Genomic DNA, 27,115 nt, shown 5'->3' with positions numbered 1-27,115 from the left:
GTTTGACTTATTTCACTCAACATAATACCCTCCAGTTCCATCCACGTCGTTGCAAATCTTTTTGCCCTAATTTTTATGATGATTTGATCAAATTGGGATCCAGGCTTATACTTACTGAACAGGATCCCTTGGTCCCACTATTTAAGATTTTCATTCATTGGATGAATATTTATTAAGCCCATGGTATGTGTCAGAATATGGTTCCTGCTGGGGCTTGGCATGGTAAAGGATGTCTAAGGGATGCATTCATAATGAAGTGTAATCTCACAAATTTTATGAGCTATCCATTCTGTGGAGAATTTAAGGTTCTATTTCCAGACTTGTCAGAGAAGTATATAAGCTTGTCAGGAAAGTGGCAAGTAGTAATCTGTCGTCTTCTGTTGGAGAGGAAAAGGCAGTAAGTCAGTGACAATGCCCACGTAATGGCATCAATGTTACAGTGTCATCTTCTAGGTGAAACCATTATATTGTTGGCACCAACAAGTAGGGATAAAACAAACTGCAATTATAGCTAACACTTATGTAGCACTTACTATGTGCCAGGCATTGTCTAAATGTTTTGCATGTATTAGCTCAATATTTACAATAACCATATGAAGTAGGTTTTATAATCATGGTCTATATCAGCTATTTTTAAAATACTTCTTAAAAAATTTAACTGTGGCTAAAGACACAGAACATAAAGTTTAATGTCCTAACCATTTTTAAGTGTACAATTCAGTGGTGGTAAGTACATTCACATTGTTGTGCAATGGATCTCCAGAACCTTTTCATCTTGTAAAACTGACACTCTGTACCCATTGAAAAACAACTTCCCATTTTTCCCTTCCTCCAGCCACTGGAAAGCACTATTCTACTTTCTCTTTCTATGAATTTGACTGGAAAATTTGAAATGATCCATGTTCTGGTTCACTAATTCATTCTCCTGCTTGGTTGAGTCTGTTACTGATGCCCTATATTAAATTCTTTAGGTGAGTCTGTATTCTTCAGGCTAGGATTTCTGTTTGTTTTGATAATTTCTATTTCTTTGTTGAACTTCTCATTTTGTTCATACATTGTTTTCCTAATTTCATTTAATTGTGTGTTCTTATAGTTCGCTGACCTTTAAGAGGATTATTGTGAATTTTTTTTTGTTAGTCCATAGGTCTCCATTTCTTTATTTTCAATTACTGCCACCTTATTCATTTCCTTTGGTAGTGTTATTTTATCTGATTCTTCATGACCCTTGATTCTTTGAGTTGGTATCTGCACATTTGAGGAAGTGGTGTCTACTTCCAGACTTAACAGGTTTGCTTCAGCAGGGAAAGACAGCTCAGCTCCATTGGAGTACTGGATGGGTCAGGTGGCAACATCTGTGGGCAGGCAGGGCTTCCTACAGGGTCTCTAGTTAGGCAAAGCCATTGCTTGTGCTTTGAGGTCAGAGGGACTGAATCTAGGTGGGCTCTGATTGGGCAGGGCTATGGACTAGGATCTGCAATTGCTCATGGTTGAATAAGGTCTTGGGCTGTGCTCCCTGACCAGATGGTGCTACTGGCTAGACTTTGTGTTCATGCAGGGTCATAAGCAGGGCTTTGTGATTGGGTGGGGCCTCAGCCTATGCACTGTGATCAGGCAAGACCATACGTATGCCCCTAAAGTTGGGCTGGGTCACTGTCTGGGCTCTCTCATCAAGTAGGACTACAGGCTATACTCCATGATTGGGTGGGGTTGCTGGCTGGGATCCCTGGAAGGATGGGGCTGCAGGCTATATTTCACAATTGGCAGTTCTATAGGCTAAACTCTGCTGCAGGGTGGGGCTGTAGGCTTGGTTTCCTGGATGGGTGGTACCATAGACTGGGCTTTGAGGCTGCCCAGGGGCACTCTTCAGGGCCCCTGGTTTTGTGGGGCCAGAGGCTATACTTTAACTGTAAGGCAGGGCTGCTGGTTTGGGTTCCAGCATAACGGGACTGTAGGATGGGCTCTGTGGCTACCTGGGATCTCTGGTTGGGTGGGGTTGGAGGCTGTACTCAGCAGTTGGGTGGAGCTGTGAATTTTCTTCCCTGCCTAGGTAGGATCATAGAATGGGCTCCATGGTAAATACAGCTCTTTGGCTGGGTACCCGAATCAGGCAGAACTCCCAGCCAAGCTCCCCAACCAGACATAACCACTGACTTGTCTCTGCAGATTGGCAGAACCCCCAGTAGGGATCTCTGCTCCAGTGCTGCTGCAAGTTGGAGTGAGGTCCATTAAGATCTGAGTGCTGGTTGCTGTATGCCTCTCCTCCTATCTCCATCTCCATCTGATCCTCAGTGGTTGAGCCCTGCAGATTCCCCCAGTGATCCCCATGAGATAAGACCTGAGTAGGGCTCCTGGGAAGTATCCTGCAATGCTGGAAGAGCTAGATGTCTACCTTGGTTGGGTTCTCCTTTTCTCACTGGAGAAACCTCAGGCCAAAGGGGCCACCTTGGTGAGGCACTATGCCAGCCTTGGGGAGGGGGATATGGTCAGAGTGGAGCTACTCCTCTTGCCCTTCTAGTGTGGTCCTTCTCAGTCTCTGTGCTTTAGCTTCAGGTCCTGGTTCTGGGATTTTCACAATGGTGTCCAGTCTGTAGGTAGTTGCTTGTTGGTATTCTTGTGAGGCTGACTGAAGCTGCGGATGACCTGCATTGCCATCTTGATGACATCACTCCTGAAGTCACTTTTTTTTTTTTTTTTTCCAGAGAGCATTTCTGTGGCTTCTGCCAGTTTTCTGGGGATACTGCCTAACTGAGACCTCTTTTTCTGTTCCAGGATTTTTTTGACTTTGAATTGCAAACTCTGGTAAATACCATTTATGGTCCAAATTTTCAGGAGAAATTTTTTGTCTCTTCCTTTGAGCTAGTGCCATGGTTCACATAGGTGGTCCCTCTGAGCACGAAGATTTGTTCTTCCTTTACTTTTACACTAAGGATTCAGCCCTTTGCTGCTTTAGTTTTATGAGAATGTTAGATTCCCCATGTGGTCTAATCTTGGCAACAATAATGATGTCAGAATAAATAGTGTGTTAGAGTCAATGAGAATTGGTATTATTACCCAAACTCATTTGGCATGGAACCCCACTTTTCCAAGCAACATGCATAATGTCCTTAGAACAGATGCCATACAGAATCCACTTTGGGAAATTCTGGAATAGAGGTCTCTACAGCAACAGTTGCAAAATCTGACATCACCCTGCTTCCAGTGTTTTGGAAGCAGGAAGATGTAGGAAGGACAAAATGATGCTAAAAATACTATCCCCATAGGAATAAGCTATTTATATGTTTCTCCCTTTCAAAAATTTCTGTTTTTTAAATTAACTCTAGTCCAGGGGACAAAATAGCCTTTTTTCGTATGCTGAAGTGGGGAGTTTACATTTCAACTTCTGTAGTCTTTTCCAATATCCTCAGTTTTTTCCGGATTACAAAAATAATTATGTGTGAATATGTATCACCTTTTATATATTGGAGACCATACTCTCTTTATCTTTCTTGTTTCAAAAAAAAACCACTACATTTTGAGAAACACCTCTGGTTTTACATTCTTTAAAAACTGTTCTTTTTTTTTTTTTTTTTTTAAGATTTTATTTATTTATTTGACAGACACAGCGAGAGAGGGAACATAAGCAGGGGAGTGGGAGAAGGAGAAGCAGGCTTCCTGCAGAGCAGGGAGCTGGATGCAGGGCTCGATCCCAGTACCCTGGGATCATGACCTGAACCGAAGGCAGACACTTAATGACTGAGCCACCCAGGCGCCCCAAAACTGTTATTTTTCTTAATGGCATTCTGAAATATGGATTTATTATAAATTATTTCACTTTTCTGATTGAACATTTAAGTTGTTGATATTTTAAGTTGATTAATTCATTCCTTGCCCGTATCTGTGAGTCACAAAAGATTGTCAAATTGCTAATAGGAATACTTGTTTACCATCTTGGGAAAAGAAAAAAGAATGATGAATAGGTCAAATAGGTCAAGTGTCTTACCCACTTGGAACTCATTTTGTCAACCAGGAAGTGAAGAAATGGATAAATAGGTCCAATAGAAGACTGTAATGGAAGTTAACATGAGAACATGGGAAAAGAAGAAATGTGTGAGGATCTGGGATGACTTCAGGGGCTCAATAAATCTCAAGTGAGCCTATGGATATTTTCAAAATTGAGTGGAAGTCTGAAGGTGTGAACTCTTCCTACCCTGTAGGGATTTAGGGCTGATTTGTGTAAGGGTGTGAGACTGTAGAGGAGCAGGAGGAAAACCCTCCCCTCCTACCTGAACTCTTTCCAAATGACCTAAAGATTAGCTGAATTTGAAATCTCATTTTAATTTCTACAATTCCATTTAAAACCATCTCATTCAGAACCATATGATCCTCTCAATTGATGCAGAAAAAGCATTTGACAAAATACAACATCCGTTCCTGATTAAAACTCTTCAGAGTATAGGGATAGAGGGAACATTCCTCAATATCATAAAAATCATCTATGAAAAACCCGCAGTGAATATCATTCTCAATGGGGAAAAACTGAGACCTTTTCCCTTAAGGTCAGGAACATGACAGGGGTGCCCACTCTCACCACTGTTGTTCAACATAGTGCTAGAAGTCCTAGCATCAGCAATCAGACCACAAAAAGAAATAAAAGGCATCCAAATTGGCAAAGAAGAAGTCAAACTCTCTCTTCGCAGATGACATGATACTTTCCGTGGAAAACCCAAAAGACTCCACCCCCAAATTAGTAGAACTCAAGCAATTCAGCAATGTGGCAAGATACAAAATCAATGCCCAGAAATCAGTTGCTTTTCTATACACTAACAATGTAACTGTAGAAAGAGAAATTAAGGAATCGATTCCATTTACAATAGCAACAAAAAACATCAGATACCTAGAAATAAACCTAACCAAAGAGGTAAAGGACTATACTCTAGAAACTACAGAACACTTATGAAAGAAATTGAGAAAGACACAAAAAGATGGAAAAACATTCCATGCTCATGGATTGGAAGAATAAACATTGTTAAAATGTCTATGCTGCCCAGAGCAATCTACATTTTCAGTGCCATCCCTATTAAAATACCATTGGCATTTTTCAAGGAGCTGGAACAAATAGTCCTAAAATTTGTATGGAATCAAAAGACTCCAAATTGCCAAGGGAATGTTGAAAAAGAAAAACAAAGCTAGGGCATCACGTTGCCTGACTTCAAGCTATATTACAAAGCTGTGATCACCAAGACAGCATGGTACTGGCACAAAAACAGACACATAGACCAATGGAACAGAATAGAGACTCCAGAAATGTACCTCAACTCTATGGTCAACTAATCTTTAACAAATCAGGAAAAAATATGCAATGGAAAAAAGACAGTCTCTTCAATAAGTGGTACTGGGAAAATTGGACAGCTACATATAGAAGAATGAAACTGGACCATTCTCTTACACCATACACAAAGATAAAATGGATGAAAGACCTCAATGTGACATAGGAATCCATCAAAATCCTAAAAGAGAACGTAGGCAGTAACCTCTTCGACATCGGCCACAGCAACTTCTTTCAAGATACATCTCCAAAGGCTAGTGAAGCAAAATAAAAAATGAACAAGCTAAAGATCAAGATAAAGAACTTTTATCTTGATAAAAGATAAAAAGCTTCTGCACAGCAAAGGAAACAGTCAACAAAACTAAGAGGCAACCCATGGAATGGGAAAAGATATTTGAAAATGACATTACAGTTAAAAGGCTGATATACAAGATCTATAAAGAACTTCTCAAACTCAACACTCAAAAAACTAATAACCCAGTCAAAAAATGGGCAGAAGACATGAACAAACATTTCTCTAAAAAAGACATACAAATGGCTGACACATGAAAAAAATGCTCAACATCACTAGTCTTCAGGGAAATAGAAATCAAAACCACAATGAGAGACCACCTTACACCAGTTAGAATGGCAAAAATTAATAAAACAGGAAGCAACAAATGTTGGCAAGGATGTGGAGAAAGGGAAACCCTCTTACATAGTTGGTGTGAATGCAAGCTGGTGCAGCCACTCTGGAAAACAGTATGGAGATTCCTCAAGATGTTAAAAATAGAGCTCCCTACAACCCAGCAATTGTACTACTAGGTATTTACCCCAAAGACACAGATGTAGTGAAAAGAAGAGGCACATGCACCCCAATGTTTATAGCAGCAATGTCCACAATAGCCAAACTGTGGAAGGAGCTGAGATGCCCTTCAACAGATGAATGGATAAAGGTTCATGTATACAGTGGAATATTCCTTAGCCGTCAGAAAGGATGAATACCCACCATTTGCATCAGTATGGATGGAACTGGAGGGGATTATGCTAAGTGAAGTAAGTCAAGCAGAGAAAGACAATTATCATATGGTTTCACTCATATGTGGAACATAAGCAATAGCATGGAGGACCATAGGGGAAGGGAGGGAAATCTGAAGGGGGAGAAATCAGAGAGGAAGACAAACCATGAGAGACTGTGGACCCTGGCAAACAAACTGAGGCTTCAGAGGGGAGGGAGTGTGGGGGGATGGAGTAACAGGGTAATGAGTACTAAGGAGGGCACGTATTGTGAGCACTGGGTGTTATATGCACCTATGAATCATTGAACACTACATCAAAAACTAATGATGTGCTATACAGTGGCTAACTGAACATAAAAAAAAAAACACCTCATTCAGAAACCCTTTTAAAAAACTGCGTGGCATTGGCAGCAGGGAGGTCTTACTTAACAGTATTGTGTACAGCAAGACATATCTTACAGAACAGATGTTATACCACTCTGATGGTGGAGACTCTGGTGTTTCCCAGCCCCACCCACATGAGTGTGCCCTGGTATGCTAGTAATCCAGGGACTGGCTGTGAGGGTAACATGGATGTGGATCTTGAAGTGGTAGGGATTGTCGTCTCTTTTCCATTCCGTCTTTCGCTAGAAGGTCCTGATTAGTAACAAGTGTAACTGAAAAATCCTTTGCCTTTTTTTCTTAGCCCTTTTTTTCCCAAAGACAGTATGCTATAAATGAGGCAACTGAAAAGAAAACATATTTGGGAGAGACACTAGGCTACAGATTATGAGAATTTTTGAATAGGGGACATTTTTGCAGTGATGCTTTTTTTCCCCTCACCCCGCATTGAAATTATTTAGCTGGCATTGGCCTTCAAAGCCATGTGTTGGGTAACTGGGCTTTCGTAGCTCTTAAAGCCCATTGAATAACCACTTAGTTCCAGTCTGTTAATAGAAGTAGGCCATCTGAGGTCTTTCTACCCCTGCCATCCCTCCCCTAAGTTGCTTCAGTGGAACTGAATGCTCCACAGAGAAATGCAGCCAGTAGTAATAAAAACTCTAGAGCCTGGCAGATTCAGGAATAAACATGTGTTTTGAGGCCCTTCCTTAGCAGGCCTGATCCCCAATCACTTGTCTGTCCAATCTTGACAGGAGTGAGACTCACACAAACATCCTCTGACACACAACTTGGAGTCTTTGAATCCTCGTTCATTTAACAAGAATAAACTGAGGGCCAGTTTAGGGCCAAGTGCTCTCCAAGGACACCAGAATGAACCAGAGGATGCAGTTCCTGCCTTCAGGGAACTTACAGTCTGGAAACGATTTTGTTTTCATAAATGTGAAACTGGTGTTGAGTAGTCACCTTTGGTAGAAAATAAGGATTTTTTCCATCAAGAGTTTTTTTGAATTAAATTTGTCATGGATGAGCTGTGTTTTGGGGCCAACCCTGTCTAATCCCAGCGTGATTCATAGCACTTTGATACTTCTTTCCTGCACCTCTCAACAGATTGCTTTGAAATAATCCACTCTGTAGCTGAAAATATCTGATAAAATGTAAACAGATTGTGCTTTCTTAGACACAATGTTGACTTTTAAAAGCATCAGTTTAATTTCTTAATGAAGTGACATGTGCTCTATCTTTACTACCTTGGCCTGTCTCTGGGGGCCTGGTAAATTTTATGCAGACTCTTATTCTCTGATGATAGCTCCAGGAGATTCCCATCAATGCCCCATCCTGGTAGGTGGGCTGGGGCAGATGTGCAAGCCAATCCAGCTATGGTGTGTGATACTCCAAGGGGCTGGGGGTGGAACCATTCATTGCCTGTCAGATGGTGATGGCTTTAGGACATCTCAGATGAATGATGATGTAATCCAGGCTGGGTTGTACTTGGTTTGTGGACCTTCTCCTGGTTAATTTCAGGGCGCTAACCTCTGTTGTGGTTGCTTTGGGACACATGGGGAAAGAATCCCCTTGGGAGGGGCAATACCCCTTTCACTTGCTTTGCTGGGTGGACTTTCTTGGAGAAACAGCTGGGACACAGAACAAAAAGTATACGTTTTGTCGAAATCTGGAATCTTCGCTCTGTCAGGGAATGTCCGAGATATTGAGTCCAGCCCCTCTTACAGAGGAGGAGCCTGAGTCCTGCGAGATCTGAGGATCAGTCATGTGCAAGGCTGGGACTGGAACCCACGTTTTCTGACTCTCTCTTCATTGCTCCCTCTGCTCTGCTTGATAATTGGCCACTGCAGTTGTCACAGACTTGGAAGAGAGAATGGCTATATCTTCCTTAAAAAAAAAAAAAAAAGTTTTCACCCAACCCCTAATCAGGGCAAGCGTTTGCTTTATTTGGTATCTAAAGGAGAAACATCCCACAACACTTGGTACAATAGGGCTATGAGGAGAAAATAAAGTCTTAGAGAGAGCTAATGTCTGGGGGGTGGGGGTTCTCACAGATTAGGTCCTTAGAAAGGGCAGACTGTCTCCTGGAATCATCTGGAAGCTTGAAGCCATTTTTTTTTTTTTGACCAGCAAACACTCCTACCAAACTGCCACTAAGAATTTAAATATGATCTGTCCTGGTAAGATTTCCAACAAAATTTCTGGACCAAAGGGGTTTGGATAAAGGTCAGAGGAGTCTCTAAACTGAATCATGGACCCTTTTTGAGGTCATGCCTTATCCCAATCTGTTATCAAAGCCTGCGTGATTTTCATGGAATCCACTGTGGCTTGTGTGCACTATTTGTATGAGTAACTTACTTTAAAAGCACCCTATAACCTCAGGATTTTTAATAAATATGAACTGTCCCCCTCCGGGGACAGAACCAAAAAAAAAAAAAAACCAAAACAAAATCAAAAACCAAAAAACAACCCACCATTGGTTGAAGCCCTATTTAGGAAATTCATGTTTGAAACTATGTAACTACTGGCACTGTGTACTTGGGGGGTGATATTATCTGATGACAATTTATCATTGTCAGTGAGATACAGGGCTGTGTATTTTTTTTTTTTTAATTCTGCTGTGATATGGAAACAATTATCTTGTCAAGTCCAGAAAAACTTTAGTTCTGTCAAACAATATAAGAAAACTCACAACGAAAAATTTGGAAAGTGACCTGAAAGAGTGCGACTAATCTCTAGGCTTTGATGACTTCTTGGATGTGGTTACCTGTGAGTCCTTCTCAACATGGCATGGTGGTTCCTCTCCCCCTTGCCTTCCAGATGTGCTCTATGGAAAACCCAGGGAGAGGTGGGTGCTCAGGCAGGGGCCATTCCTCCTGGCTCCTGCTAGTGGGTTTCTGTTAATTACACAAATCAGGAACAGATGTGCTGAGACTGAGCACCTCATATTTATTCCACAATGTGTTTTCTTTAAATGACAAATGTTTTTTAGGGCCAAAAAGAAAAATATCACTATACAGTTTTTTGCTACAACATGCAGTAAAGTGGGGGGCGATACGTGTCTCCAAAGGGGTAGTCCATCTTGTCATTTGAATAAGGAGCTAAGCCAGTGGTCTCAGAGTGGAAAGCCCTTTGTAACTGTTTAAGAGTCTTAAGGTCTATTTAAACGTGGTATTCTATAAATCATAGATTGTGTGTTCCTCAAGCTGTTAGATTGTAATTTGTAGCTGGAGTATTTTTACTCTATCTAAAAGGGTTGATAAGGTTGATAAATTGCTCCCACAAAGAAGTGAGCGAGGAGGAGCTTTCCTTAAATAGTAAAACAGTAAAGTTGGAAAAATGGGGAACTTTTCTTTTCCTTTTTTTCTGATCTGTGAAGAGATACTTACACAGTTCCAAACAGATGAGTGGTATCTCGTAGGAGCATGACTTTTCTCTTTTATTCAGAATATTGGAGATGGGAAAAGAAAATTTGGAAGTTGGGGGGGGGGCAGGTAATGGCTGCCCCTAGGAGTACAAGGGCCTTAGGACAAATACTTTTTTGGAGATCTTTTGTTTATATAAACCATTTGAGTCACCCAAAGTCAGCGTGCTGCCACCATTTGACTGGTCTAGTCTCAGGCCAGAATGCTTCCTACACCAGAGGCTCCAGAAAAATCATTTTCCCTCCTTCCTTGGCCCCTCCAATCTCTTTGGGGCATCTGGTCAACCTACATGTGGGTGCATGTTTGTTTGAGATGGAGGTGGTGGAGGTAGGCGGTTTAGGGCTTGAGCATGCCAGGAAGGGGAGAAGCCGGGATAAGTTCCTTGTAGGTCATCATCGGGGCTAGTGTGCCCCTCCCAGCTGGTCCTAGTCACCAGAAGGGGCCTTAAAAACTTTCTGAGGGTATATAAGGGCCTTAAGGAGAAGTAGGATAACTATTTGAGTAGCTGGAGACCTCTTACAAGGGGAGGAAGAAGTCTGTTGTAGAAGAAATACTGCTTGTGACTTTGTTTGTGGAAGCCCCTAAAGCCTCTAAACTATGTCAAACCAATGCACATAACCCAGGAATGTGTTTTTTTTATTCTTTTTTTTTTAATTTTATTTTTTTAAAGATTTTATTTATTTATTTGACAGAACACAAGCAGGGGAGCGGGAGAGGGAGAAGCAGGCTCCCCACTGAGCAGGGAGCCTGATGCGGGGCTCGATCCCAGGACCCTGGGATCATGACCTGAGCCGAAGGCAGACGCTTAAGGAACTGAGCCACCCAGGCGCCCCAGTGTTTTTTTATTCTTAAGGTGAATGACTCAGGTTAACACATTTTCGTAGAGCCTGAGGCAAAACTAGAAGTAAAGAGTGAGTGATATTGAGTTTTCACGAGGAAAATGCTTAACACTATCAAGATATTCAGTTTTCCTTAAATCTTGTTCTCTAATTTTCTATTTTTCATTAATATAGTAGCTTGTTATAAAAATAAATAGCTGTAGCAATAAAGAATTGCATTTTGATAAAAATTATTAGTAGAGAAATATACCTTTTTCTTTATCCGTTAAATGTACGGCTTGAAGCTTGGATCCTTGCATGCTCCTTCCTCCTGCTTTCCCTCCTTTTTTCCCCTGCCTCTTCCACCCTCTCTCCTTCCTTCCCTGCCTTCCATACATAACAAAGGTGTTCACTAACTGAGCACTGTTTGTCAGATGCTGCTGTACTGGCATTTATTCATTTCATTGAACACTAAAGGCCTCCCTCAAATCCTCACTTTATAACCTAGGAACCTAAGACTCAGAGACATTGAGTATCTTACACAGTTCTGTCTTCTGACTCCAGTGCCCTTATGGTTAGGACCCCAGCATCCTTGTGTTGAATGCTTGCCATGTGCCAGGCACTGAGGTGGGTTCTTGGGTCCCAACAGATGAATAAATCCTATAATCTGCTCCCAAAGAGCTCGCAGCCTAGTGGGATGGGGCTAGAAACAAGCACATAAATAATTGCAAGCTGATAATTATGAAGCAGTGAGGTGTGAATGTCATGGGACCACCAAGGAGTGGCCCAGAACCTAAGCCTAGAGGGTAGGAGTGGGCAGGGCTCAGAAAGGCTTCCTGGAAGCTCTGTGCCTGGGCTGACCCTTCAAGGATCAATCATAGTGAAGCAGGTAAGGAGTAAGAAGATTAGCATCTCGGCAGGGAGGACATCAGAAGGAAAGTCACAAAGATAAAGAAGGCCTGGGCAGAAACAGAAACTATCTGGCATGGTTATTGCAGTGGGATTTGGGGATTAATTTGATGTGGGGTGTTGGAAAGAGGGAGAACTATTAGATATCTGGCTTGGGTTCTGGGATGAGTGTAGCAGAGTCAGAAACTGATCTAGGGAACATAGGAAGAGGGCCTGGTTAAAGGGGTGTGAGAAGAAGTTCAGGTCTGGACATACTGAGTTTGAGGAGCTGTGGCACATCCTCAAGGCAACATCTAGTAGCAAGTTAAATATGTAACATTTACAAAGAGTTGTGTAAAATAATTCAACAAATATTTATAGAGCACCTACTATTGGCTGACACTGTTCTGGGCACTGGAGTTACAGATGTGAGTAAGTCTCTGTTTCATGGAGACTGTATCCTAGTGGGATAAAGGCAGGTAATAAAGAAGTAGATCAGCAAGATAATTTCAGAATTGTTATTAAGAAAGAAGGGGGTAATGTAAAAAAGTCTCCTTGAGAAGGTAACATTGGAGCTGTGAGCTGAGCGTTCAGAGGAAACTTTCATATGAATACTCTGAGGTTAAAGTATTCTAGGTAAAGGGCATAGCAAGTGCAAATCTCCTGAGGTAGGAATGAGCTGGTCCTAGAGAAAGATAATCAGTGAAGCAGAGGGAGGGGGGAGGAAGGGCACTGAGTGAAACTGAAGAGGTGGGCAGGTGTGGGATCTGGAAAGGCTACAGGCTGTGGTGGAGTGTGGATTTCATCCCATGTCCATTGGAGGCTTTGGGCCTGGGTCAATGTCACTGGTATCATTTTAAATGAAATGTCCAGCATACAAATTGTATTTCTTGTATACTCTCAACTATATAAGAAAACAGCCTTTAAGGAAACTTGCCAAATGATACCACTGATTGAGAGAGGCGGTTTCATGTAGTGGTCAGGTTGTGAGGTCAGGGTACCAAGGCTGGAACTTGGTCCTGACACTTGCTCAGCTAATGCTTCTCAAACCTTTGTGAACTTAGGATCCTATCTATCAATATTTATCATATTAGAAATTAAAATGGAGAAAACATTTAAACATTTCCTTTATTGATTCATTAAAAAATAATGAACCCATGACATGTTTACCTAAATGGCATATTTTGATGAGAAAAAAATTGTATTTTCCAAAACAAAAATAAGTGAGAATGGCATTTTTTTAAAAAAAGATTTTATTTATTGAGAGAGAGAGAGAGAGAATGAGCAGTGGGGAGGAGAAGAGGGGAAGAGAGAGAGAGAAGCAGACTCCCTGGTGAGCAGAGAGCCTGATGCAGGACTCGATCTTGGGACCCAGAGATCATGGCCTGAGCTACAGATACTTAACCGCCTGAGCCACCCAGGCGCCCCCCAAGGGTGGCATTTTTTTATACTTAATCTCTTACTATTTGGCACAGTAGGAGGCAGCCAGGTTCTCATATCTGCTTCTGTATCCAGTTGGTTATGACATCACGAGACCTAGACACTCATGGGAGAACGAGAGTAAAAAGGGAATATAGGTAACTGCTTACTATCACTGTGAAAATAGTCTTGACGTGAGGATCCCCTGAAAGTTCCCTAGGCCACACTTCAAAAATCTTTGTGTTACAGGTATGACATTGGGCAATCTCTTAACATGTTGGATGGGCTTCAGTTTCCCCATCTTTACACTGAGAGCTGCTAATAGTACCAACCCCATAGGGTTGTTGTGAGGATTTAAGGAGTCAGTGTATGTTAAGCCCTTAAAATAGTGCCTGGTACATAGCAGGTGCTCAGTAAGGATCAACTAGTTTCTTTTTGTTATTATGATTCCGAGTGGCAGTAACAACGCTTCCAAGAAATTGCAAAAACTCATTTAAACTCTATTTTCACCGACTTTTCCCTTCCTGTCCTCTCTTGTTCCAGTTGTGAAATGAGGTTTCAGATCGGAGTACCACCTTGCAAATGCTGCTGCCAAATAACTGTAGGTTTTAATGCTAACCTGTTTGCAGTCATGATGGCACCTTGTGCCAGACCATCAGCTCCTCGTGCCATAATTTCCCAGATTCTTTCCTCCTTCCTAATACCTGAAATCATCTCTTCTCAGTGGCAGCTAACTGGTGGAGGAAGAAGTGATTTGATAGCATTAGGTTCTGCTTGGGGCTACAAGACTTCAGTTTGACTGCTTCTCCATTAGAAAATTGTCCAAACTGTAATTGTGACATGAATTGATATATTGGAGGAATGAAAGTCAAATGCCATCATCAAATTGTTGAAGATTTGTGTCAGTTTCTTTTTTTTTTTTTTGGATAGGGGCAAGTGAAATTGTCAATCTTGGCTTCACAGTGGAATTACCTGGAAAAATTTTTTAAACTACCAGTGCCTGGATCATCCCAACCCCAAAAGATACTGACTTAACTGCCCTGGGATGTAATACGAGTCTCAGGATTTTAAAAATCCTCCCACTGTCCTAAGTCTCACCAGGCAGTGACTAAGAAGGCCACATATTTCCCTTTTTTATTGTAAAATATAACGAATCTACAGAGTACATAATACATAAATGTCAGCTTAACAAATTGTTGTAAAATGAGCACCTATGTAGCCATAATCTACTGCAAGAAACAGAACATTGCCAACCCCCCAAAGCTCTTCTTGCCTTTTCTCAGTCATGCTTTTTCCAAACGTCTAGAGGTAACCATTACCCTGACATTTTATAATCACTTTGTGGCTTTGTTTCATAACTTTTCCATATGAGCATGAATCCCTAAACAACACAGAGCAGATTGACACATTTTAGAATTTTATTAATATGGAATCCTACTTCTTTGGCTTCTTTTGCTCAACCTTATACATTTTTTTAAAAATTTTATTTTCTTACGTTATGTTAGTCACCATACAATACATCATTAGTTTTTGATGTAGAGTTCCATGATTCATTGTTTTCATATAACACCCAGTGCTCCATGCAGTACGTGCCCTCCTTAATACCCATCACCAGGCTAACCTATCCCTCCAACCCCTCCCCTCTAAAACCCTCAGTTTGTTTCTCAGAGTCCATAGTCTCTCATGGTTCATCTCTCCCTCTGATTTCCCCTCCTTCATTTTTCCCTCCCTTCTCCTAATGTCCTCCATGCTATTCCTTATGTTCCACAAATAAGTGAAACCATATGATAATTGACTTTCTCTGCTTGACTTATTTCACTGAGCATAATCTCCTCCAGTCCCATCCATGTTGATGTAAAAGTTGGGTATTCATCCTTTCTGGTGGCTGAGTAATATTCCATTGTATATATGGACCACATCTTCTTTATCCATTCATCTGTTGAAGGGCATCTCGGCTCTTTCCACAGTTTGGCTATTGCGGACATTGCTGCTATGAACATTGGGGTGCATATGGCCCTTCTTTTCACTACATCTGTGTCTTTGGGGTAAATACCCAGTAGTGCAATTGCTGGGTCATAGGGTAGCTCTATTTTTAATTTTCTGAGGCACCTCCACACTGTTTTCCAAAGTGGCTATACCACCTTGCATTCCCACCAACAGTGTAAGAGGGTTCCCCTTTGTCCACAGCCTCTCCAACATTTGTTGTTTCTTGCCCTGTCCATTTTTGCCATTCTAACTGGTGTAAGGTGGTATCTCAGTGTGGTTTTGATTTGATTTCCCTGATGGCTAATGATGATGAACATATTTTCATGTGTCTGTTAGCCATTTGTATGTCTTCTTTGGAGAAGTGCCTCATACATTTTTTTAAAATTCACTCATGATTTTTTACTTCCTTGCTTTTCATTATTCTATAGTATTCTATTATATCAATATACTACAGTGTCTTTCTCCATTCCACTCCTGATGGATGTTTGGGTTGTTTCTGCTTTGGGACTATTACAACCAGAGCTGCTATGAGCATTTTCTTATGTCTCCTGGTGCACAAAGGCGGATATTCTGAACGTATATCGAGATGTGGAACCCTTGCTTGTCCAAAGACAAGAGAGTCCAAGCTGCAGTTTTGGTGTACTCTTAGGGTAGACAGGAGTTGGCGTCTGGGACACTGTTACCATTCCCGCTCTGGGCTGGGAGCCTGGAGGTTTGTACTGCTCTGAGCCACAGGCCCTGGGACTGTTGATGGTCTATAGGAGGCAACGGAGAAGGCTGTGATCATCTGCTTTTGGTGGTTTCCTAGGACTAGAGGGACAAGTTTCAATGCCCATCAAAGGTAGAGATCCTGATGGAACATTCCACTCTGGGCTGAGAGCCAAGGGAAGCCTCCTGGCAGTAGGGTCACAGACTGCACTATGGCAGGAGAGCTGGCTGGCATCCGAAACGTCAGGCCTTCAACCCATCCTCAGCAGCTGGTAGAAGGAAGTAAACAGTCTGTGGAGAAAGATAACATTATCCTAGGCCTTGAAGTAGTTCTTACATTCTAATTCTCTCCCTGATCTTAACAGGCAATATTCCGCTGTATTGTTAGTTCATTGATGCTTTGATGAAGATGTGCTGTGCTGTGCTTTTTTTTTCTCAACTTTTTTCATTATCTTCAGTGGACAGTTGGTATGAATCAATTGTATGGTACATGCCCCTATCCTATATGAATACCGTAAGTCCAGGCTTGTTTCAGATACCTCTGCTAAAGTACCCTGGGGGTTCCCAAGGAATGCTGACAGGCTCTTCCAGTCTCTTTTCATGGTTGCCTGACACTCTGGGATACTACTGTGCCCTTCTGCAGGTTCTCTCTTGCCACATTAAGTCTGTGATCCTTCAGGTGGCTGTGGCTATTTTGCATTACTTTGCACCAAGCATGGACATAAGCTGTGGTATGCAAGAGCTGGGCCACATTGGTTCATAAGAGCTGATTGTTTAATTTTGAGAAATATTGTGAGCTAGTGTTTAAACACAACCACTATTAAAAATTGAATTATATCAACTTACAATTTAAATTACATTAGAAACAAAGTTTATAAATGCTCAAAACACATCACTTCCTAATTATTTTACCATGTTTTACTATTTATGCACTTGAGATTATTTATTATCTATTTTATATATATATATATATATATATATATATATATATATAGTAGAAATACTATATAATGGTGTACTATGGCACATCTCAACTCCACATTTAGTGATATCACTGCATAAACAGCCATGGGAGAAATATTTACACCATGGAAATTGGCAAATGCTACATATAGGGACTTTTTTTTTTTTTTTTTGAGAGCCAGTTGTTGAATACCTAGCATATCAGAGGATGTAGGATGTCTTTTCAAACCCTTACAGCAGAGTTCAAATGAATGCAAAGAATACAGTTTAATAGGACTCAAAGAATTATAAAAGGGAATTATTATCAATTAGAGAACTTCAAAACTGGTTATTAGAAGTGGTTATTTTGAGTCATAAGCCTACTCCTCTTGGTAGTATAGTCCCTAATGATGCTGCCTTGTCTAAATCCTAGCTCGGCTCTTTATTGGTGGTAGAATTCAACTTTTCTGCTTAGCTTTGACCTACCCTCAAAGAGAATGATGCTGAACAGATCTTTCCTACATAGATTCCAGGCCTCAATTCTGAGACACACAAAAGAGGAAAGCAATTTCTTTCCCTCTCTCATCTATCCCAGTCCTCCTTTTCCCTTTTCCGTTCTCATTTTTTTTCCTGCCCTAAGTTTGAACTCCACCCCCCCCCCCAAGATGACTGACAGCAGGAATGTCCTTTCTTCCTTACTTCTTCCCATAGGGCTAACCTTGCTCAGAATACAATAATCAGTATATTTCACAGTGCCTGGTTTATTCAGTGTTGAATAAAGCCACCTGTGGAACTTCAACAGAACAGTCCAGGTTGAGATTTGGTCTTAGAAAACTGGCCTTCATTTCCCCTTTCCTTGAACAAATATACACCCATTTCAAGAATAAACAATGACATGAAGACAGGGTAATCCAAATCCAGATTTAGCAATAAAGACACCAAAATATTTTCTCTTTGATATAACCTACATGCACAGGACGTAATTTAATGGATTGCCTTATTTATATAACTATATAGAACCTACCTTTAGCTTCTCTGTTTGCAACATTTGCATTTAAGATTCCTCATTGCTTTCAGAACTTCCCTAAGAAGAACATGTACTTCAGAATATATTCAGAATTCAGCACATCTGCCCACTGGTCACCTGACCCAGCCACCTCCCTCTTCCATCTGGCCACTGTGTTAGCCTCCTAATTGGTTTCTCAGCTTCCACCACGGCCCCTCTTCAGTCTGTTCTCAGCACAAGAATCCAGAGTGATTGTGCTAAAATATAAATCAGATCAGGTTGTTCCTTTGCTCAGAATTCTCTAGTGTCTTCTCATCTCACTTAGGGAATAAGCCATGGTTACCTATATAGGATCTAACTCCTTACTCCTTTGACATCCATTATTCTTCCATCATTCTTCTCTAGCCAGTTGGGCTGCCTTGCTGTCCTCTGAACAGATGCTATCTTTCCTCAGCGTTTTCACATGGGATCTACTTGCAGTATGGAATGCTTCTGTCCCAGAAACCTGCATAATTTGATAATTTGACCCCTTATTTCCTTTAGATCTTTTCCAAATATCACTTCTTAGTGAGATTTTCTCCAGTCAACCATATTAAAATTGCAACCCTCTCACATTTCCTATCTTTCCTCCCTAGTATTTATTATCTATTCACTTATTATATATATATATATATATAATTTATTGCCTGTTTTTTGCCACCATCAGAATGCAAATTTTATGAAGAATTTGTATCTGATCATAGCATGTTGAATTACCATTGCCTAAAACCTAGTACTTAGCACATCATGGATTTTTGACAAATATTGAATGAATGGATGGATGAATGGATGATAGGGTGGTAGAACAGACATTGGTTAGGAGCTGGAGACTTAGGTTTTAGTTTTTGCCTTTGCATGTGATAAGCTCTATAATATTTATTATATTTTGTTTCTACATCTCTATGTACTTATTAACAGACTGGGGATATAACAACTGTTTCACATGATGTCTCATTGACTTTTAGTGAGGTTCATGCAAGGAAGTACTCTATATAAGTGTTAGGGGATATCTTAATTGTCTAACTTGTTTATACCCAGTATATTGAGCTGCTAGCTCCATTTGCTTTAAGCCATTCCCAAGAAAAAACTCTCCATTTGAACACAGGGTTGGGCTGACAGGCTCATTTCCCCATCTCCCTCTGAAGATTTTAGTGGAGCCTTTGCTTATCACTTAGATCATATAACTGGATTTACTATACAAGCCATTGAAAACCTGAAGAATGAAATAGCCCACTATGGGGTTTCGGGCCTTCTATGTGTCTAGTGTTGTGTTGGGTGTTCTGCAAATGTGGTCTCCTTTCATTCCACTGCAACTGTGCAAGGAGAACATGGCTTTATTTTAGAGATGAAGAAGTTGAAGTTTAGAGGGATCTAGTATGCCACTGAGGGAGCAGGGCTGATAAGAGACAGAGCCTGGGGGAGAACTCATGTCTGTCTCTAATATCGAACTCTCATCTATCTCAGGAAATCAAGCTATTAAACCCAAAAACCTAAAAAGGAATATTCTTCTGTGGATGGTGTTTCTCACTGGTATATTATTTCTTTTCAGACTGTTTATGACCAGTGGTTTATTACCCTTTTTAACATTGTCTACACATCACTGCCTGTTTTAGCCATGGGCATTTTTGACCAGGTATGTATTTTTCTCTGTCTTTATAACTTATTTTGCTCTGTTGATGCTTTTTAGTTGCTTTTAGCTTCTAAGTAGAAAACACAAGTCATGGAAAGAGTCCTAGAGGTTAAGTTGTTTTAATAGGTATTGCATGGATCTAAAACCCTTCCAGATCCTCCCCCCACCAAACAGTTCTCTGATCAAAGTTTAGCTACCCTCCTCTTTGAGATTTACACCCCACATTATTTCCCTAAAGCCTCTGAGATGTCCTACATGAAATGGTCTCTAATTTCATTTTAGTCCAGCATTTCCCAGTGTGTGACAAGGCACTAGTTCTGAGGCATATTAATAGGTGCTATATGAAAAATAAATAAATGGAAGTATAGTCATATAAGCCTGGGAAATGCTGCATTAGCCCCTGAATACAGAGAACCATGCCGTGATAGATAGAAAATGATGGAACTCGTTGTTGGAAGGCAGAGAGCCAGCATTTGTGGTGAGATTTCCTTGGCCAGCGCAGCCCAGAACAGGAACTAAAGGCCAGTAGAGTACCCTGCCAATGGAAGAGGAAGACATGAAGCCCGATGGCCATGGCTAGCTCAACATGCTTGGGAAGATAGAAGGGAGAGAATCAGTTACAAAAATGGTGGATCCTTGGCACACTTATTGCCTTGGAAGGTACTTCCTGGAAGGGGGAAGAAATCTGGCTGCTTAAGAGGAAGTGGAAGGCTAGCTAGAGGAGTTTCCATGGCACAATTAGAGTGTATTATTAAAAAAAAATTTTTTTTGGAAGTATATTTGAGGAGACCAGATTTTCTCCAGGCTGTTGTTAGACCTGTTTGCTGGGCCTCATTTTTCTGGCCCAAAGTTAGCTGTCCGTTGCAAAATATAAATCTTCACATTATGAGCTCATTCCACTCTCCCATTCTGTGCCTTTGTTAGTTAGTTGTCTCACTTCTTGTGTGTAAAAAGGGCAGTTTGTGAACGACATATTTTGTGGAATTCTATAAAAAAGTAATGAACTCCTGAAGACTTTAGATGTAAAAGATTAAGCACATTCATTTCCAAGTACCCATGTTTATAAGTGTTTCTTTTCTTGGTGCTTTGTAGCTGCCCAGAATGTGGAATAAAATAATAAAAATAAAGCAGTTTCTGGGAAAAGATAGTTATTGTGCAATTTGAAAAAAAATATAATAAGGCCCCTTATTGCCATCAAGTTGAGTGTCTGCCCCTGTTCTTTTCCACTTTGTCAACTTTGGCCCCTAAACTGATCACAGGATCGTGGAGTGTGATGCTGTAAGGCCTCCATGACTGTCTACGACCCACTCATTTTATAAGGAGGAAACCAAGGCTCAAATCAGACAGCCAATGTGTGACAGAACTCAGCCTAATATCAGGCCACCTGACTCAGAGATTGCTCTGCTATTACTATTATTATTATTTACTATCATCGTTATTTTATGTATTATTATTTATAAAAGCATCTGTTATTTGTTACTTACGGTGTGGCAAGAACTCTGCTGAATACATGAACTTAATCATGACCGTGGTCCTGTGATGGAGGGGCTGTTGCCTGCCTGTCGGGAGATAAGGAAACTGAGGTTCAGACAGGTTATGTAACAGGTTTAAGACCATACACCTACTAAGCAGTGGAACTGGGGTTTGAACTCAGGGTTGTCTGGTTTCAAAGCCTGTGCATGCAGCTTCACCAGCCATTGACTAGAGAAGGAAGCACCAGCAGCATTTCAAAATGGGACTTCCTAAAGAGACTATGTCAGTGTACTTCATGGGACCATATTCAACAAGACCAAGCATCCCACAAGCAGGGAGTGGAACTTGGTCTGTCCCCGGAGCTCATGCCTGTGTTGCTCCTTTTTTGGCAGCTTCTCCTCTATTCCTGGTCCTCTGATGTTCTCAGTGGTCAGGCCTTGCCTCCTTTTTGGTTTGGGCATTTGGCTTTGGTGCTCACAGTGTGGTCATCAGCATTACTTTGGATCTGGTTGGAAATGCTGAGTTTCAGGCCCTAACCCCCAACCTTTTGAATCGTCATTTGCTCTCCAAGAGATTTGTGTGCACATTAAGTTTGAGAAGCACTGTTTTAGTTTCTCCCAGGACCCTGTTGGGGCCAAACATACCTTCTCATTCTGTTTAAATTTTTTGTCTCGGACAGTTGGTATCAGAATTCTCACTGGGTAGAGCACTCAGCTCTTCAGGCTCAGCTTCCTTCCCACTGGAATCCCGCTTGCAATTTCCTCCTTTCCCTATTCCCCTTCTCCTACTCTCCTCTCACAGTTAGGAACTCAGATTGGCCAAGTCCTACTCTGGAGCTCTCTGCTGCCATCTGCTGGCCGCTACCCTCACAGCCTTAGCAATTAATCCCTGGGCCCCCTTGGCTGCATGTGATGTACTAGAATTCCGGGAGCATGAGTGCAGCCTCAGGAGAGTAGAGGAAAGAAACTTCATTCTGAAGCCAAGGATCTGGGTGCAAATTCTGGTTCTGTTATAAGAGCTATATAATCTCTCATGAGTCTCTTTTGGAGACTCAAGTTCCTCTTCAATAAAATTGGGATCATTTGATTATCTCAGTTATCATGGGAATGAAAACAAGCTAATGAATAGTGTTTATAGGGTATGCTTAGACATGTACTTGCTATTTCCCGAGATGGGGAATTCAGGGCCTTTCCAACTTCTCAAGCCTCCTCCACTAAAGTAACTTTGTTGACAGGATGTGAGTGACCAGAACAGCATGGACTATCCCCAGCTCTACGAACCTGGACAGCTGAACCTACTGTTTAACAAGCGTAAATTTTTCATCTGCATGGCACATGGCATCTACACCTCACTGGCCCTTTTCTTCATCCCCTATGGAGCCTTTTATAATGTGGCTGGAGAAGATGGGCAGCACATAGCCGACTACCAGTCTTTTGCAGTTACCATGGCTACATCTTTGGTCATTGTGGTCAGTGTGCAGGTAATCCTCATGCTGAAGATGGCTTTACAACTTTTAAAATTTGTTTTCATTGTTGACTGATTTTGTCTACTTGTTGGGGCAAAAAAATAATAATAATAACCCTAAAGGAATCTTGGAGGTTTCTTTTTTTTTTTTTAATTTTTATTCTTATGTTAATCCCCATACATTACGTCATTAGTTCTAGATGTAGTGTTCCATGATTCATTGTTTGTGCATAACACCCAGTGCTCCATGCAGAATGTGCCCTCCTCAATACCCATCACGAGGCTAAACCATCCTCCCACCCCCCTCCCCTCTAGAACCCTCAGTTTGTTTTTCAGAGTCCATCGTCTCTCATGGTTCATCTACCCCTCCAATTTCCCCCCCTTCATTCTTCCCCTCCTGCTACCTTCTTCTTCTTCTTCTTCTTTTTTTCTTAACATATATTGCATTATTTGTTTCAGAGGTACAGATCTGAGATTCAACAGTCTTGCACAATTCACAGCGCTTACCAGAGCACATACCCTCCCCAGTGTCCATCACCCAGTCACCCCATCCCTCCCACCCCACCCCCCCATTCCAGCAACCCTCAGTTTGTTTCCTGAGATTAAGAATTCCTCATATCAGTGAGGTCATATGATACATGTCTTTCTCTCTTTGAATTATTTCACTCAACATAATATGCTCCAGTTCCATCCACGTCATTGCAAATAGCAAGATCTCATTCCTTTTGATGGCTGCATAATATTCCATTGTATATATATACCACATCTTCTTTATCCATTCATCTGTCAATGGACATCTTGGCTCTTTCCACAGTTTGGCTATTGTGGACATTGCTGCTATAAACATCGGGGTGCACGTACCCTTTCGGATCCCTACTTTTGTATCTTTGGGGTAAATACCCAGTAGTGCAATTGCTGGATCATATGGTAGCTTTATTTTCAACTTTTTGAGGAATTGGAGGTTTCTTTTTAACTACACATTTTGAGATGAAAACAGAAAGCTTTAATGTAAATGACCAGATGTGGGAGGTTTGCATTCAGTGTCTATAACCTCTGTGTTAGTAGAAACCTCACAATTAATTACTTCTTGGGGTTGAGTGTAGTATGTAAAGAGAAATGATTATACTACTGCTTCTTTTTGGGTTTGGAAAAGAAAAGTTTTCCAATAATAGCAGAGAGAAACTTTCCCATGATTTCTATCACGTAATAACTTCCAGGCTTTAAAGTGAGATTTAAAATTTATTTGGTAATACATATCTGTGAAATTATTCAAGAGGTTCAGTGTTATATTTTGGCATATCTGAACCTTAAATTCAGAGAAGCTTTTGTGATAGGGATGATTTTTGATGATCCACTGACCTCAGTGGGCTTTTTGAGTGTTTCTATTTCCTTTTTAATGCAAATGGTAGACAAAACCATTCGATACTGAGTTAGAGTTCACAAAAGCTTTCCTATTCATTAAAATTTATACCTCTGGATAGATACAGTAGGCAGTGTGACCTGTTTTTTCTTTTGTTTTCTTTTTTTTTTCAAGGAGCAGATGTCAGTCAAGGACTTGATTTTTAGGGTTTAAATTGCCTTTGGTCAGTCCTTTTTCTATCCTATAAACAATCTTTTTTTTACAAATATTAGCTGCTCATTTCCAACAAAGAATCTCATTAAATCCCAGACTTTCTCTTCGTGATTCAAAAATAAACATTATGGTAAATGAACCAAATGTAAACATATTGCTTTTAAAGGACATTTCTTCCATTCCTTGGTCCATCTAAGTGAGTATTATGAAATCTATACCAAAGCCATCTAACACTTGACATCTTGGGAGTTCATAATTCAGAATCAGACAGGTAGCATCCAAAAACAGAACTAGATTTCTCCACTCAGAAAGTTCTGTTTGGGGTGCCTGGGGGGCTCAGTTGGTTAAGCGACTGCCTTTGGTTCAGGTCATGATCCCAGGGTCCTGGGATCGAGTCCCGTATCAGGCTCCTTACTCTGCAGGGAGCCTGCTTCTCCCTCTCCCTTCTATTCCACCTGCTTGTACTCTCTCTCTCTCAAAAAAAAAAAAAAAAATCGTTAAAAAAAAGATTAAAAAAAAAAAGTTCTGTTTGTCTCTCTTACAACTAAATAAAGCATGCTGTTGCTTTGCAAACCCTCCATGTCTAGTTCCCCTAGGTTCAATTCTGTGGCAGAGAGGGAACTAATGGAGTGACTTGGAAGCATCTTGCATAGCTAAGACGTTCATTATGATAGTCTATTACTGGGACAAGGTGTGTATCACCTTATAAAAAGCTGTTGTTCGATCTTATAGTTCTTGCCGTTATACTGGACACTCCAACCTGTTTTGTTTTGTTGCCTTTTGATCACTGAGCAGACTCTGGGTATACTGTTATATTTCTAGCCGAGAGAATTAGGTGATCTACTCCTTGCCATGAGGGCACATTTCCAGTTCTCTGGATTCTCCTCCTGATGGGGAGGACAGTTGTGGGACATCTCTTTAGTGGTAACAGCTTATTCACCAGGTCAGGCTTGTTAACTGGTACTCCGAGGGATCATTTGAAAGGTAGTAACTGAGATAAAAAGCCAATATCTAAAGTAAAAAGCAAATGGGAAATATTCTTCAAACTGTCATTAAAATCATCTGCTATATAAGTAAGGATAAAAAAAATTACCTGGAAAAGATATGAGAGGCATTGCAGGTTTAGTAAAACTTTTTTATAATCAATTCTACAATTTTTGGTTAACGTTATCTTTTTAATTAAAAAAAAGCTTGAGATATATATATATATATCTTTTTCCTTGTCCATAATTTATTTTCTTATATGCTATCATAGCAAGGCCAGTCCTGTGTTTTTATATTGATTTTAGATTTAGAAGCTCTTTTCCCCATAAAGTACACAGTTCTTGTTGGATGTCGTAGTTATGTTTCTCCTTTTTCACAAATTGAGAGACCACAGAAACAGTTTTATTTTAAAAACATTGTTTATTCACAAAAAAAGACAGAATTTTACGTTCTATCTTTTGGATTTTTCAAAATAAACCATTCAAAATTTCTTACCTTTGATATCATGGTTTTATAAGAATGATACCCGTACTTCCTCAGAGGGGATTCTTCCTTAGGACCCAAAGTAACCATTGGTCCCCCATTTGAGATGTTATGGGTGGGCCTATCTGGGTCTATTTGATTTAGGCCTAATTGGCCATGTGTCTCACCAAGATCCTTTCTCTGCCTTCTATCTCCTCAAGGGCAACCATGGTTCTGCCCAACTAGCTTTTCTGTAACATTAGCATTACCATCTTATATAACCGCTGTGCAATTGTCAACACTATGAAATTAGCATTGTTACAATACTATTAACTGAACTACAGACTTGTTTCAGATTTCCTCAGTTTCTCCATTACCTTTTTCAGTTCCAGGGATCCTACATTGCATATGCTTGTAATGTCTCCTTAGTCTCCTGCAGTGAGCTTTCTATAGTCTTTCCTTGTCTTTCATGGATTTGACACTTTTGAATAACAGTGGTCAGGTATTTTGTAGAATGTTTCTGGATTTGTCTGATGTTTTCTTAGGAATAGACTGAGATTGGGGATTTGGGGGAAGAATCACAAAAAGGTAATATACCTTCTTGTCACATCCTGTCAGGGAGTGTGTGATATCAGCATGACTTATTACTGGTGACGGTGACCTTGGTTACTTGTTAAGATGATGTTTTTCAGGTTTCTCCATTGTAAACTATGTTTCCCTTTTCATACTCTATTCATTAGAAGTGAGTCACTAAATCCAGCCCAGTCCTTCAAGGGGAGAATTAAGCTCCATTTCTTAGCAGAATTTCAAAGAATTGGCTGTCATATGTTAAAACCATAACAGTATAATTTAAAGTTGATATATCAAACTGGGGCCCAAGATTTGCCCAAGACCACACACTGACTGCATTGCAGGTTTAGGAGTAGGATCCAGTAGTCTTATTTTCTGAATCAGTGATTTTTAATAAAGGCATTTGTGAGTGTTCCATGAAATACACGGGGCGAGCATTTCCTACAACACAATTATTACTGGGCTACAGGTAGTTAGGCACACTTGGGAGGCAGTAATGCACACACAGAGCTGTACAGATGAGGGGCTGGGTCTCGCCACGTGGTGGCTGTGCCCTTCTTGCCATGTACAAGCTGATGTCCTCTCGATCTTACCCACATACTCCTGTCCCATAGATTTCTACTCCACCTGATTTCTCTCTGCCCTCACCCATACCCTCTGCCACTAATTCTGAGTGCTGGAGGGTCCTGAAACAGCCAGGAGATTGAGGACATTTTGGCAAGAGAACAAGGTAGGAGAGATCCAGGCTGGAGATGGAGGTCTGGAAGCAGAGGAGGTGTGAGTGAGAATGGACACCAGTTTCCAAGGCATGCTTTGTTTACTGCTGTACTCCAACTTAAACTGAAGTGTCAGACACAAACCAGTTTTTGTTGAGTGGATGTAAGGGCAGAAAGGTATGAAGAGAGAGATGAGAGTTGAGCAAAGGAAGTGAGAAGAATTCGGTTGAGGTACCCAGCTGTCCGTCCTGTTTTAGTCACATGCCCATCTTATCCCTTACCAAAGCAGGCCTTTCCTTGGTGGAAGCCTTCAGAAACATGTGTCCTC

The 27,115-nt window shown here is 40.9% G+C and overlaps 1 protein-coding gene across 1 annotated transcript in view; it reads left to right on the top strand.

Annotated features, from left to right (window-relative positions):
- Window positions 1–27,115, top strand: part of ATP8B4 (ATPase phospholipid transporting 8B4 (putative)) — a 265,650-nt gene that overhangs the window by 226,509 nt on the left and 12,026 nt on the right. Inside the window, exons 24-25 of the mRNA XM_034994445.1 lie at window positions 19,465–19,548; window positions 22,253–22,498. Coding sequence (XP_034850336.1) covers window positions 19,465–19,548; window positions 22,253–22,498 — 330 coding nt within the window. The remainder of the gene's footprint in view (window positions 1–19,464; window positions 19,549–22,252; window positions 22,499–27,115) is intronic.

The sequence above is a fragment of the Mirounga leonina genome, unplaced genomic scaffold, assembly GCF_011800145.1.
Source record: "Mirounga leonina isolate KUSES-001 unplaced genomic scaffold, KU_Mleo_1.0 Mir_91, whole genome shotgun sequence".
NCBI classification, from domain to species: domain Eukaryota; kingdom Metazoa; phylum Chordata; class Mammalia; order Carnivora; family Phocidae; genus Mirounga; species Mirounga leonina.
The sequence above is the reverse complement of the archived record's forward strand: the minus strand, read 5'-3'. Positions and strand labels throughout refer to the sequence as shown.